This window comes from Xenopus laevis, chromosome 9_10S (genome assembly GCF_017654675.1).
Source record: "Xenopus laevis strain J_2021 chromosome 9_10S, Xenopus_laevis_v10.1, whole genome shotgun sequence".
NCBI lineage: Eukaryota > Metazoa > Chordata > Amphibia > Anura > Pipidae > Xenopus > Xenopus laevis.
Genome location: NC_054388.1, coordinates 13,689,386 through 13,701,744, shown reverse-complemented (window position 1 = coordinate 13,701,744; position 12,359 = coordinate 13,689,386). Strand labels below are relative to the sequence as shown.

The 12,359-nt window shown below is 45.1% G+C and overlaps 1 protein-coding gene across 5 annotated transcripts in view; it reads right to left on the bottom strand.

Moving 5' to 3' along the window:
* taf4.S (TATA-box binding protein associated factor 4 S homeolog) overlaps positions 1-10,313 on the bottom strand; it is a 32,379-nt gene extending 22,066 nt beyond the window's left edge. Inside the window, exons 1-2 of one of the 5 annotated variants that reach the window (XM_018238218.2) lie at positions 9,422-10,313; positions 7,063-7,941 (exon numbers count right to left, since the gene is read on the bottom strand). In XM_018238218.2, the coding sequence (XP_018093707.1) occupies positions 7,063-7,941; positions 9,422-9,689 (1,147 nt within the window). In that variant the 5' untranslated portion in view covers positions 9,690-10,313. The other 4 variants (XM_018238219.2, XM_041579222.1, XM_041579223.1 and 1 more) reach the window with 4 other exon arrangements.
* Positions 10,314-12,359: the final 2,046 nt, after the last annotated feature.

The following is a 12,359-nucleotide window of genomic DNA, read 5'->3' as shown; positions in this document are numbered from 1 at the left end:
GTCAGAATGCTCTGTTATACAGATAGCTAGAATACCAGCCATAAAGCAGGATAGGACTGCTGCTTACAATAGGGGTTACTGTAAGATAGGATCGAAGATAGAATCTGTGCAACCACTGGGACAGAATGCTCTGTTATACAGATAGCTAGAATCTCAGCCATAAAGCAGGGCAGGACTGCTGCTTACAATGAGGATCAGATAGGATCTGTGCAGCCACTGGGACAGAATGTTCTGTTATACAGATAGCTAGAATCTCAGCCATTAAGCAGGACAGGACTGCTGCTTCCAATATGGGTTCAGATAGGATCTGTGCAGCCACTGGGACAGAAAGCACTGTCATACAGATAGCTAGAATCTCAGCTGCCATAAAGCAGGACAGGACTGTTGCTTCCAATGGAGATCAGATAGGATCTGTGCAGCCACTGGGACAGAATGCTCTGTTATACAGATAGCTAGAATACCAGCCATAAAGCAGGATAGGACTGCTGCTTCCAATAGGGGTTAAGATAGGATCTGTGCAGCCACTGGGACAGAATGCTCTGTTATACAGATAGCTAGAATCTCAGCCATAAAGCAGGGCAGGACTGCTGCTTACAATGAGGATCTGTGCAGCAGGATCTGTGAAAGGGCCAGAGACAGACAAATAAAAGCACTTTCCCATTGACTGATGGAATGGAGATACAATTTTATCTTATTATATCCAGTCATCAATACAAAGGAAAGTAAAGTGCCTGTCTGGATCAGAGAGAAGGTGTAACATAACACAGCGAAACACCGCTGGCTTCTCTTTCCTACTACAGAACATGTGAAATGATACAATTAGGAATGCTTGCTACAATTAAAACAATGTATCAGTAGTCACATCTCCTCCACACTTTGCCTTTCCTATTCTGTGATTGGCCTTCTTCCAGGACACATGCAAGGTATCAGACGCTGATTTAAATAGAAGCTACATTTACAAAAAAAACATTATTTTTAACAAATGTATATTGGAAAGTACAGTAGGATAAGTTCAACAGACAGTTCTGCATTCAACTCGTCATCATAATCAGTCTGTTAAAGGAGAACTAAAGCTTAACTAAAGAAGTAGCTAGAAATGTTGTACATTATGTTTTGTGCTTCTGTACCAGCCCAAGGCAACCACAGCCCTTTAGCAGTAAAGATCTGTGTCTCCAAAGATGCCCCAGTAGCTCCCAATCTTCTTTTCTGCTGATTAATTGCACATGCTCTGTGCTGATGTCACTTACTGAGCTTAAGGTGGCCATACATGGGCCGATAAAAGCTGCCGACAGACAGTGTCGGCAAGTTATTGGCCCGTGTATGGGGCCCCCCGACGGGCTTCACCGATCCAGATCTGGCCGAAAGTCGGCCAGATCTCGATCAGATGGGACAGAAAATCCCGTCGGATCGCGGCCGTATCTATTCGTTGATGCGGTCCCGCAATCCGACCGCCTGTTAAGGCATCGTTAGGATCCGATCGTTGGGCCCTAGGGCCCACGATCGGTTCAGCCCGATATTGCCCACCTGAAGGTGGGCATATCGGAGGGACATTGCCAAAAGAGCGGATCTCTCAGTGTATGGGCACCTTTAGGGACCCACTCACAATATACAGTACACATAGAATAGAAATGTCACAATATAAAGCTGATTAGTAATTAATATAGATAATTACTACATGGCAGCACAGAAACCAGTGCAACTTGCATCAGAATGTAATAATCAGCCTAGTAGCATCAGCTTATATTACAGAGCAACCTCTTTTGCTTGATAATTTGTGACAACCCACTGAGCATGTGAGTGTCAGATACTTTCCAAGATGGTGACCCCCTGTGACAAGTTTGAAATTATGGATCATTGCGGCTATCCAGAAGCTGAAACTTTAGGCTCGTTCAATAAGTTCAATATATAAAATATGCCATTTTTAGCCACATTCAATTTTAGGGTTTAGTTCTCCTTTAAGGTTAAAATGTTCATCTGCTGATGCACTTGCCCACCGGCCAGAAAGTCAAAGGCTATAGGGTCCTGTGTTTTACAGGTAAGGCAGCAAGGCTCAAGCAGGTACAAATTAGTGGAGTTCAAGGTACACTGGGTATAAAACAAATCTGCTTCTTATTGCCCTGAAACTCTTCTAGGCAAAAGGAGCCCCCTATAAGATATATTGGATCATTCACCTGACACCCAACTGCTGCATGAAGACAAAATGAAGAGAAACAGATGTTGAGAGAAGAATAGTGAAGATAAACTTGATTATTTCAGAAATGTACAGAATTTAATTGATTGTATTTAGAAAGTTTCTTATTTCAGTATGCGGAAGCTAATATTACATTTTCATTTTCGCAATAGTTCCCCTTTAAGGTATTCGACTTTTATTTTGCATTCCAACATTAATAGCTCCGTAGCTTTCACAACTACACACTGAAGTTCATAGGGCAGGAATGTCTCATCTTTGGCACTCTGACTATACAATTACAGCACCATTGACCAACAGTCCCGCTAGCAGGGGATCCTGGGAAATGTAGTGCTGCACGTATAAGAGCAGAGACGTTAGCCATCTCTTACATGGTAGGCCTGCTTGCTCGACAGGGAGATCAGATCACGTGTATAAAGAAAAAGCCTTGGCTAGAAAGGCTGCACTGACTGCATTAAAATTAAAGGCAACCCAGTAACTTACATTTATTACAAGACTTCTTATATGATCTGGTAATCTTATAGCAACAGGAATTGCAGGCCAGCCGTCAATGTAATACACATTGTAAAAAATAAATACCAGCCACCTTATCATCAAAAGAACCTTTTCTTAAATTCATAGCCATTTAGTAAAGGGGAAGTTAAACTTTAAATTAACTGTAGGCATATGAAGATCTACAAATAGTGGGTTCTATTGCAATGCCAAGGAGCAAAGATGTAGCACGAAAAACATCAAACAGGGGCCACCAAACTAAAAATGTGGCTTCCTCTGTGTGCCGCCCTGCCCCGCCTTAGTCTGCTCCATAGTCCTTTCTAATCGCCAAAGGTGTGTCGGACTAAGTGCCGGTTTCGCTAGCAAACGGTCAGCGTCTACTTGCACAGAGTAAAGTACATGCTCCGATGGATAAATAAAAATACTGACAATACTCTCTTAAAGCACCACACACAGTCACAGGGACTTCTTTTTCTGGGGTTTTATAAAGAATTTCTTCTACTGATAAACACGCACATACAATTGCTTTTATAGGTGAGTGTCATACTAAATTTGGAGGGAAACTGCAGCAACTGGGATGGGTAAGCAGGGAGTTGCATTTAAAACGTATCTTGAAGAATTCAGTGCGTTTTTGATTTCTTTTCTCTGCAGTGTTCTTTTATATTACAGAGCCAACATTTGTATTCTGTATTGTGTCTGCATGTCCTAACTAGGCAACAAGCCCCAATAAGGTGGAGTTATATTGGGGCAACATGGAGTAAACTATAGTACCGGGGTTAACCAGGACACAAATAAGCTCACCCTAAATCTCCCCCTAACTGGCCTTCAGGCTGAGCCCCCTTAGCTCATAAGGTTACAGATATATAGAAACATTGGGGTAACAGTCACCCTGTTATAGTTCCAGGGGTACCCAGGGTACAAATAAGCACTCACCCCAAATCTCCCCCTAACTGGCCTTCAGGCTGAGCCCCCTTAGCTCATAACAAGGTTACAGATATATAGAAACACTGGGGTAACAGTCACCCTGTTATAGTTCCAGGGGTACCCAGGGTACAAATAAGCACTCACCCCAAATCTCCCCCTAACTGGCCTTCAGGCTGGGTCCCCTTATATCATAAAAAGGTTACAGATACATAAAAACATTGGGGTAACAGTCACCCTGCTATAGTTCCAAGGGAACCCAGGGCACAAATAAGCCCTCACCCCAAATGGCCTTCAGGCTGAGCCCCCTTAGCCCACAACAAGGTTACAGATATATAGAAACATTGGGGTAATAGTCACACTGCTATAGTTCCAGGTAGTACAAATAAGAATTCATCCTAAATCTCCCCCTAACTGGCGTTCAGGCTGGGCCCTCTTAACTCATAACAGGGGTACAGATATATAGAAACATTGGGGTAACAGTCACCCTGCTATAGTTCCAGGGGTACCCAGGGCACAAATAGGCACTCACCCCAAATCTCACCCTAACTGGCCTTCAGGCTGGGCCCCTAATCTAGGACAATGTTCCCTCTAACATGACAGCACTAATCAGCAAAAGGATCATTTTGACTGGAACACACTAATATTTATCCCCTGTCAGAGAACTTAAAGCAAAGGATTGCTACAAGTGGGGAATCAGCTGACTGGCTGCGTGGGGAACAGTATGATTTGGCAACATGGATACTTTTTAAAAATTATTTGAAAACAAATTTGATAGACTGAAAGTTTAAAGTTCTAAAATAACATACCTGATTTGTTTTCCTTCTGATATAATATCAAACTGAAAAGTATAGTTATATATTATATAACATATCCAAACATATACAGGTAGGCACACAGTCTTCTAAAGGAATCGCCCCTAGTATGTGTGTACACCTTGGGATAGTGATACTAGACAAAGTTGTACAGGACCAGCGACAGGTTATTATTATCCCTTATTTATACAGTGCAGACACATTCTGTACCGATTGACACTGATTATCCGTCATTTACATCAGACCCTGAACCTGGGGAGCTTACAATTTACGGCTCTTATCACTCACTAGATTCAATATTATAAGGCACAAATTAAACAGACTGTATATTTTTCAGGGTGTAGGATAAAAACAATGCAGACATGGGTAGACTACAGAAATATTTGCCGTAGACTACTTTCAATTTTTTATTTGCAACATTTTTCCTAATATTAACTTTCATTTCATGGAGGTCGCTGACTCGTTAACTGTTCTAAATTGATACATTTAATGCAGAGACACACGCTCAGATTCCGGGAGATTAGTCGCCCATCGACAAATCTCCTCTTCTTTGGGGCGACTAATCTCCACGAACTGCCGTCCCGCCAGCTACAATGTAAATCGTCGGCGGGATGGCGCTCGGATCGCTTCGTTTCCTAAATTTGAAAATGAAGCACTCCTACTGCCATCACGCCGGCGATCTACATTCTATTAAGCAGAAGACAGTTTGGGAAGATTAGTCGCCCTGAAGAAGTGGAGATTTGTCGTTGGGCGACTAATCTCCCCGAATCTGAGCATGCGTCTCTGCCCGTACATTTGTTACCTTTAGCCCTGCTGATTATTCACCTTCAAACACTTTTTTCAGTTGGTTTCAGACAGCTCACCAGAAATAAAGACTTTTTCCAGTTACTTTTTATTTTCTACATGTGACGGTTTGTGATTTTTTTAATACTGATGTGCAAAGTGTAATGTTTCACCTTCTAAAGTAGTCCTGGGAGGGGTGTAGCCGACTCAAAATATTCTAAATTGATACATTTCTTATCTTTGTCTCTGCTGAGTAGAATCCCTGAGTTTCATTTTTTCATTCAAGGCAGCTGTTAGAATTGATACAATAGTTTCTAATATTCCACAGATACTGCTGAGAAATGTATCAACTAATTGTATCAACTAAATGTTGCAAAAATGTAACAGTTTATCCGCAACATGTTGCTCTCCAACCGCTTCAATGTTGCTCACAGTAGCCTCGAAGCAGGTGCTTAAATTTGAATTCTTGACTTAGAGACAAGTTTTGGTTGCCAAACAGAGCCTCCTGTAGCTGGCAGGCCACATAGGGGCTACCAATAGCCGTCATAGCCCTTGTTTGGCACCTTACAGGAACATTTTTCGTGCTTGTGTTGCTCCCTGACACTTTTTACAATTGAATGTGGCTCACGGGGGGAAAAGGGTTGGGGAGCCCTGGTTTAGAGTGTGCCTGAATCACCAGATACACATACATTAAATGTTAAACGAAGATTTTTGAAGAAACTGTAAAAAATAATAAATGGAAAGAAGTTGAGAAAATACTTTATTTAGGGCAACAATCTGAACTCAACTGAACGTGTTTGGAAGGTGAACAACCCCTTTAAAGGCAGCTGTTAGAATTGATATAAATAGTTGCTGCTGAGAAATGTATCAACTAAATGTGGCAACTAAATGTGGCAACTTGTATCAGATAAGAATCAGCCCCTGGATGACAGAGCTGCCAGATAAGACACAAGAGAGAGAGGAACTTTAAACTTACATTTTGGGAAAACTGTAAAAAAAAAAGATGGAAAGCAATTTAAATGGAGTTTATGGTGAACAATCTGAAACCAACTCCACTGAAAAAGTATTTGGAAGGTGAACAACTCCTTTAATATGTGGGCAATATATATAGTTCCTCAGAATAGTTCACATGGCAGTAAAAGGGTAAATATTCTGCTAGGACACAGAGAAAAAAAATCTGACCCCCAGGAGGAAATAGAAAAGGATAAAATTACTGAGAAGGTGGTGCAGGAATTAGTTAAGGAGGCTACCAAAACATTGTCACTGTCTGGGAGGCTAAGGGTAAGGGTAACAGGGAGACAATGTCAAGTTCAATCAGCAGCACCAAACAGAATAAATGATCCTGAGTATTACAGTATATCAGCAAAGTAATAATCAGTTATTATCAGGGAGGTCCCCATACCAGGCAACATTGTTGGGGGTAATGCTGGGAATTGTAGTCCAACAAAACAAAAGTCCACCGTAGCAAATCTAACAGTCGATATTAAAACATTTGACAGTAACAGCTTCATGGAATAAATTGCCTTCCACTCACAAAGTCCTTCTGTGCCCATAACAAAACTGGCATACAGGGACATAAGGGCAGTTTATGTAAAATTCTGTTTGGCACTGCCCTATTACTTCTACGGATTCCCCAAACCACAGAGCTCAGGGACAGCTGCCTCAGTCTGTGTGCGTTGGGTGAAATGAGCTTGAAAGAGGTTATGTTTGGCTTCTCTCATCAGCCTGACATCGCGATTGGTCCCAGACTGAGCACCACATGCAGCTCGCTCAATCACAACAAGCAGAGGGGCAGAGCCAGAGATCTCACAGGAAACTTCCCTCTCAATGAACTGGTCGCATAATAAATAAATGTGCACTTACCGGGCGGAAGCTGGAAATTCTGAACGCTCGCTGGGTTCTGCTGAGGCTGTGGCAAGCGCGGGGCAAGCATAGGGGGAGTGATTGTAGCCCTGATGCCACCAGCCGGTGCTGTAGGAGTCCTTGGCAAGTTGGGAGGCACGGCACTGACTGTAGTTTTGCCCATTACTGTAGGTGTAGCAGGGGCAGACACAGCTCCTCCAGCTTGCATAGTCTGTGCTAACACCATATTGCCAGGGTTAGGCTGGCTCTGCTGAGGGGGCTGGATAATAGTTTTAGGGGATTCCGACTTGATTGCGGGACTGGGCTGACTGTTCATTTGCAGCGATACCCCAGCTGGGGTAGACAGAGGGGAATTGATCACAGTATTGCTCCCGTTCTGTGTGGCCTGGTGCACCAGAGGCCTCACCAATGCTACGCTCGTGGGTACACCTGCCATGCCAACTTGTTGCCCAGCTGCTCCTGCAGTCGACGTGGATGAGGAAGAGATGACAGAGGACGCCACATTAGTAGTCCCAAGAAAAGAAGTCTGGATAACGGTGTTGGCTCCTGGGTTCACTCCACCCTTAGTGACAGGAGCCGGCCCATTGTTCACTATGTTGACAGCAGGATTGCTGTTCCCCTGGTACGGGGTTCCATGAACCCCAGGTCCGTGCGAATTAATCACAACATTACTCCCATTCATGGTCTGTAGGGTGGCATTTTTACCATTTCCTGAACTGTGATTGGGAAGAGCGGATGCCATGTTGCCCAGAACCCCAGCTTTAGCCTGGGTAAGAGCTCCTGGTGCTTCAGGTATAGCAGACTGAGTCCCGTCAGGCTGTGCTGTGGTTTGTGATCGGCTGTTAATGACACCTCCTTGAACTCCAGGTACAGCGGCTCCTGCAGGGAAAAAGGATAATGTGATATAGGAGAGAAAGGGCTATGGTATATACACCTATCAGAATATGCAGCTGTGCATCCACACTAGTCTGCTCACCTGTAGCACCCCATCATCAAGTTAGTATTCCTAACAAAAGCTCAATGGGCCCCTGGAAAGTGGAATTAAATGACCCAAGAACCCAATATGTCACGCAAGCAATTCCAGGAGTGTATATGACCCATTATAAGTTTTTTCAGTGCCCACTAACCAAGGCAAACACACCAGAAAGCTTTAGAGTACCCAGCAGCGCCCTTATCCTACCTGGACACACTAGAAAGCCTGGGTGTATCACAAAGCAAACCGAGAACATAATACAGAGATTCTATTTGCCCCCAGACAACCCAAGAAAGCTTTCAGCCCCCCCCCCCTCCTTGGCAGTTCCCCAGGTACACATGCCATGTGCCTCATATCTGATGCCCTCAGTGTAAGCTCTGTACTGACAAAAGGTGAAGAAGCGCACACCCTTACCTTCCCTCTGTTGATTAGCCCGGTGCACAGTGTAGGAGGGTACGGCCACCCCAAAATATCATAGAGAATAGGAAACACTGGCACTCAAGGTGAAAGAATTGCAGGGTTAACCCTTGCTGTTTATTAGTGCGAACGTGCGACGTTTTGGGGCAAGTCCCTTTATCAAGCATGCTTGCAATTCTTTCACCTTGAGTGCCAGTGTTTCCTATTCTGAGTGTAAGCTCCCCAAGTACACATGGCCCACTAAAACATTCACCATGGCATGCAATTTCATCCAAACACCCCCAAAACCTATTTCCTAGCTAAGATGTCCCACAGACTTCAGCTTTACGATCACCCAGTGTCTCTCTCTCCCCAAAGACCATTTAGTAGGGTTCATTATAGCACCCATAAAATCCAGAGTATTCCATGGTCTAGAATAAAGCATTAGAAGCACCAGAAGTTCAGACGAGTACTTCGATTTATTCCTGGGACATAAACTGCCCCCACAATCATCCACGGGACACTCATCTTCCCAGTTACCCCCAAAACTCCGAAGTGCAGCAAATGTCTAGCTTGTAGCCATCAGCAGATCCACGAGCCCAAATAAGACAGGACAGATTGCTGCCCAATGATAGGTATAGCCCCAAAATGCCCCCAGAAAGCACTGTAACCCCAGGAAGTCACCTCAAAACTCCCAGGCACCCCAAGTATCCAGTTGGCAGCCCACAGCTGCTCCATAAATCCATGTAGACCCCCAATAGTATTTCCCGCGGGCCAATAAGCCCCCCAAACCCTTGGCCTCCCTCCAAGTCAGTCAAATATCCAGTTTTCCATCACCAGCAAGTGCAAAGTCCATGTGTCTCCCCCAGAGCCTTTCCCAGGGCCCATCACACCCACCAGACACCCTCAAGGCTCCCAGTCACCCTGCTGGCCGCCAAAACATTCCCTCAGCCCCCCGTGTCCTCTCAGCCCCACGCCCGCACGCCTCACCCGTTTTAGGCAGCTCCGGGGAGAGCCCTATCTTGGCCTCAGGCTGGCCCCCCGCACTGGCTACCCCTGCCCCCGGGCTGGTGACATGGTTAGCCAGGGCCTGGCTGCGGGCCTCGGCGGGGGGCTGATGCTGGTGGTGATGATGATGGTGCTGGTGGGCCGCAGCGGCCAGCTGAGACTCGAGGGATCCCACCAGTTCGCTGACCACTTTATCGTCCACGTCCGTGTTGAAGAAAACCTCATCCAGCAGATCCGAACCCGCCGCCATCTTTACTCCGCCGCTCAACTCAGGAGGGCAGCAGCTCTGTGCGCCTGCGCGGCGGGGCAATTACGTCACACCGGAGCGAATCTTCCATTGGCTGGCTCATGGCTACTTAAGGAGTGGGCAAATGGCTGCGAGCGGTATTGGGAGGGCAGGAAAGGATCAAGCGGGGTCGGTGGGACGGGATGGAGACAGGGAAAATAGGGGAAGGTCGGGGAAGCGTCTGGAAGGCAATCCGGGTGAGGTGCTGAGGCTAGAAGCGGAGAGAAGGCTCCCGGCTAAGAAACGCGCGCTCTTTGTCTGCTCAATTCAAAATGGCTGCTGCGGTGTCCGGGCGCCACTCCTGTCTGCCGCCCGCTGTGGGTTACCGAGAGGGAGGGGGAGTAGGGGGTGCTGTTGTCATGGGGGGTCTGAAAAACACAAGACTCCACCTCTCACATGCTCCTGGCTACTGACTTAACCGAGCTGCTCGGGGCTCAGCTAGAGGGGCATGCTGGGACTTGTAGTTTTACAGTTCCCTGACTATTGGCTTGTGACTTAGAATGTTGGACACATGGGGTTTGAATTGACTTTTTATTTCTGTTTTTATTTTGTTGTGTTGTTTGGCTTTTTATTCAGCAGTTCTCATTTCAGGGATCTGGTTGCTAGGGTCCAAATTACCCTAGAAACCAGGCATGGATTTGAATAAACAACTGAAATATGAATGGGAGAGGGCATGAAGATAATTCATGAAAGAAGCAATAACAATAAATGTGTAGGATTATAGAACTTTTGTTTTTTAGATGGGGTCAGTGACCCCCATTTGAATGTTAAAGGTGAACCAGACCTTTATATTAACCTTTAGTATGATGTAGAGAGGGATATAGTGAGACCATTTGCCGTTGGTTTTTATTATTTGTGGTTTTTGTGTTATTTAGGATTTTATTCAGCAGCTCTCCAGTTTGCAATTTCCGTAATCTGGTTGCTAGGGTCCAAATTACCCTAGAAACCAGGCATTGATTTGAATGAAAGACTGAAAAATGAATGGGAGAGGGCCTGCGTAGATTCAGAAAGAAAGATTCCGATTAAAAGCCAAATAACGCAAAGACTACAAAAAATGAAGACCAATTGATAAGTTGCTTAGAATTAGTGTTAGGGAGCTGTTATCTGGTTCACCTTCCTATTGTTCTGCGGATGGGGGGAAAGGGAGGGAGGGGGGTGATATCACTCAACTTGCAGTAAAGAGTGACTGAAGTTTATCAGAGCACAAGTCACATGACTTGGGGACAGCTGGGAAACTGACAATATGTCTAGCCCCCAAGTCAGATTTCAAAATTAAATATAAAAGAAAATCTGCTCTTTTTCACAACGGATTTCGGTGCAGAATTCTGCTGGAGTAGCGCTATTAACTGATGCATTTTGGGGGGAAAAAACTTTTTTTCCCATATCGTTTTAAACCAGCCCATTAAATTAACCTTTAGTATGATGTAGAGAGGGATATACTGAGACCATTTGCAATTGGTATTTATTTGTGGTTTTTGAGTTATTCAGCATTTTATTCAGCAGTTTGCAATTTTGACATGGTTGCTAGGGTCTAAGGTATCATAACAACCATGCGTTGATTTGAATAAGACACTGGAATATGAATAGACGAGGCCTGAATAGATGAGTAATGAAAAGTAGCAATAAAAATACATTTGCAGCCTTATCTATGGGGATGACAAATTCATTTGTATAGAATTTGGAGAGGGTAACTGTTCCCAACTAATGATTAATTAGGCATAAGTGGACCTGCAAGTAATCACTGGAGAGGGTGAACCGGGGTCTTTGTTTAGGGTTTTTACTGACGAGCAGTCTACACGTGCCTGTGTGAGTACAGCCCCATTGGAAAAAAACTTAATGCGTCTATTCCTGCGCTCCCCTGGGGCTGAACGCAGAAAAACGGAACGCAGGGGAGCGCAGCTTCAACCGCTCGTCAGTAAGAGCCCTTAAAGGGGAAGGAAACCTAGTTGGCGCAAACCCCCCACCCTCCCTACTCCCACCTGGCCTACCAGTCCCGCTGGGCAAATGCCCCTAACTTGTTACTTACCCTTCTGCGCAGGTCCAGTCCAGGGAGTTCACAGACGACATCTTCTTCCATGCGATCTTCTTCCTGCTGTGAACGGCGTTTTGGCGCATGCGCAGTAGGATCATTTCACCGGTACGGATCTACTGCGCATGCGCCAAAAGGCATGCGCAGTAGATCGTACCGGCGAAATGATCCTACTGCGCATGCGCCGTTCAAAGCAGGAAGAAGATCGCGTGGAAGAAGATGTCGTCTGTGAACTCCCTGGACTGGACCTGCGCAGAAGGGTAAGTAACAAGATAGGGGCATTTGCCCAGCGGGACGGGTAGGCCAGGGGGGGGGTTTGCACCGACTAGGTTTCCTTCCCCTTTAAAGACACAGATCTTTACTGCTAAAGGGCTGTGGTTGCCTTGGGCTGGTACAGAAGCCCAAATCATAATGTACAACATTTCTATCATTCATTAGTTAAGCTTTAGTTCTCCTTTAAGCAGTAGGGCACTTTCTGCTAAATAGAATTACAAATGGTCACAAGTGCACCTTTATCCGTACAGTTAGGGGAGAAATATCTGAAAACTCTTTATATGGCTCTAGAAATGTTCCTCTTTCAACCAACCTACAGAATACATTCACTG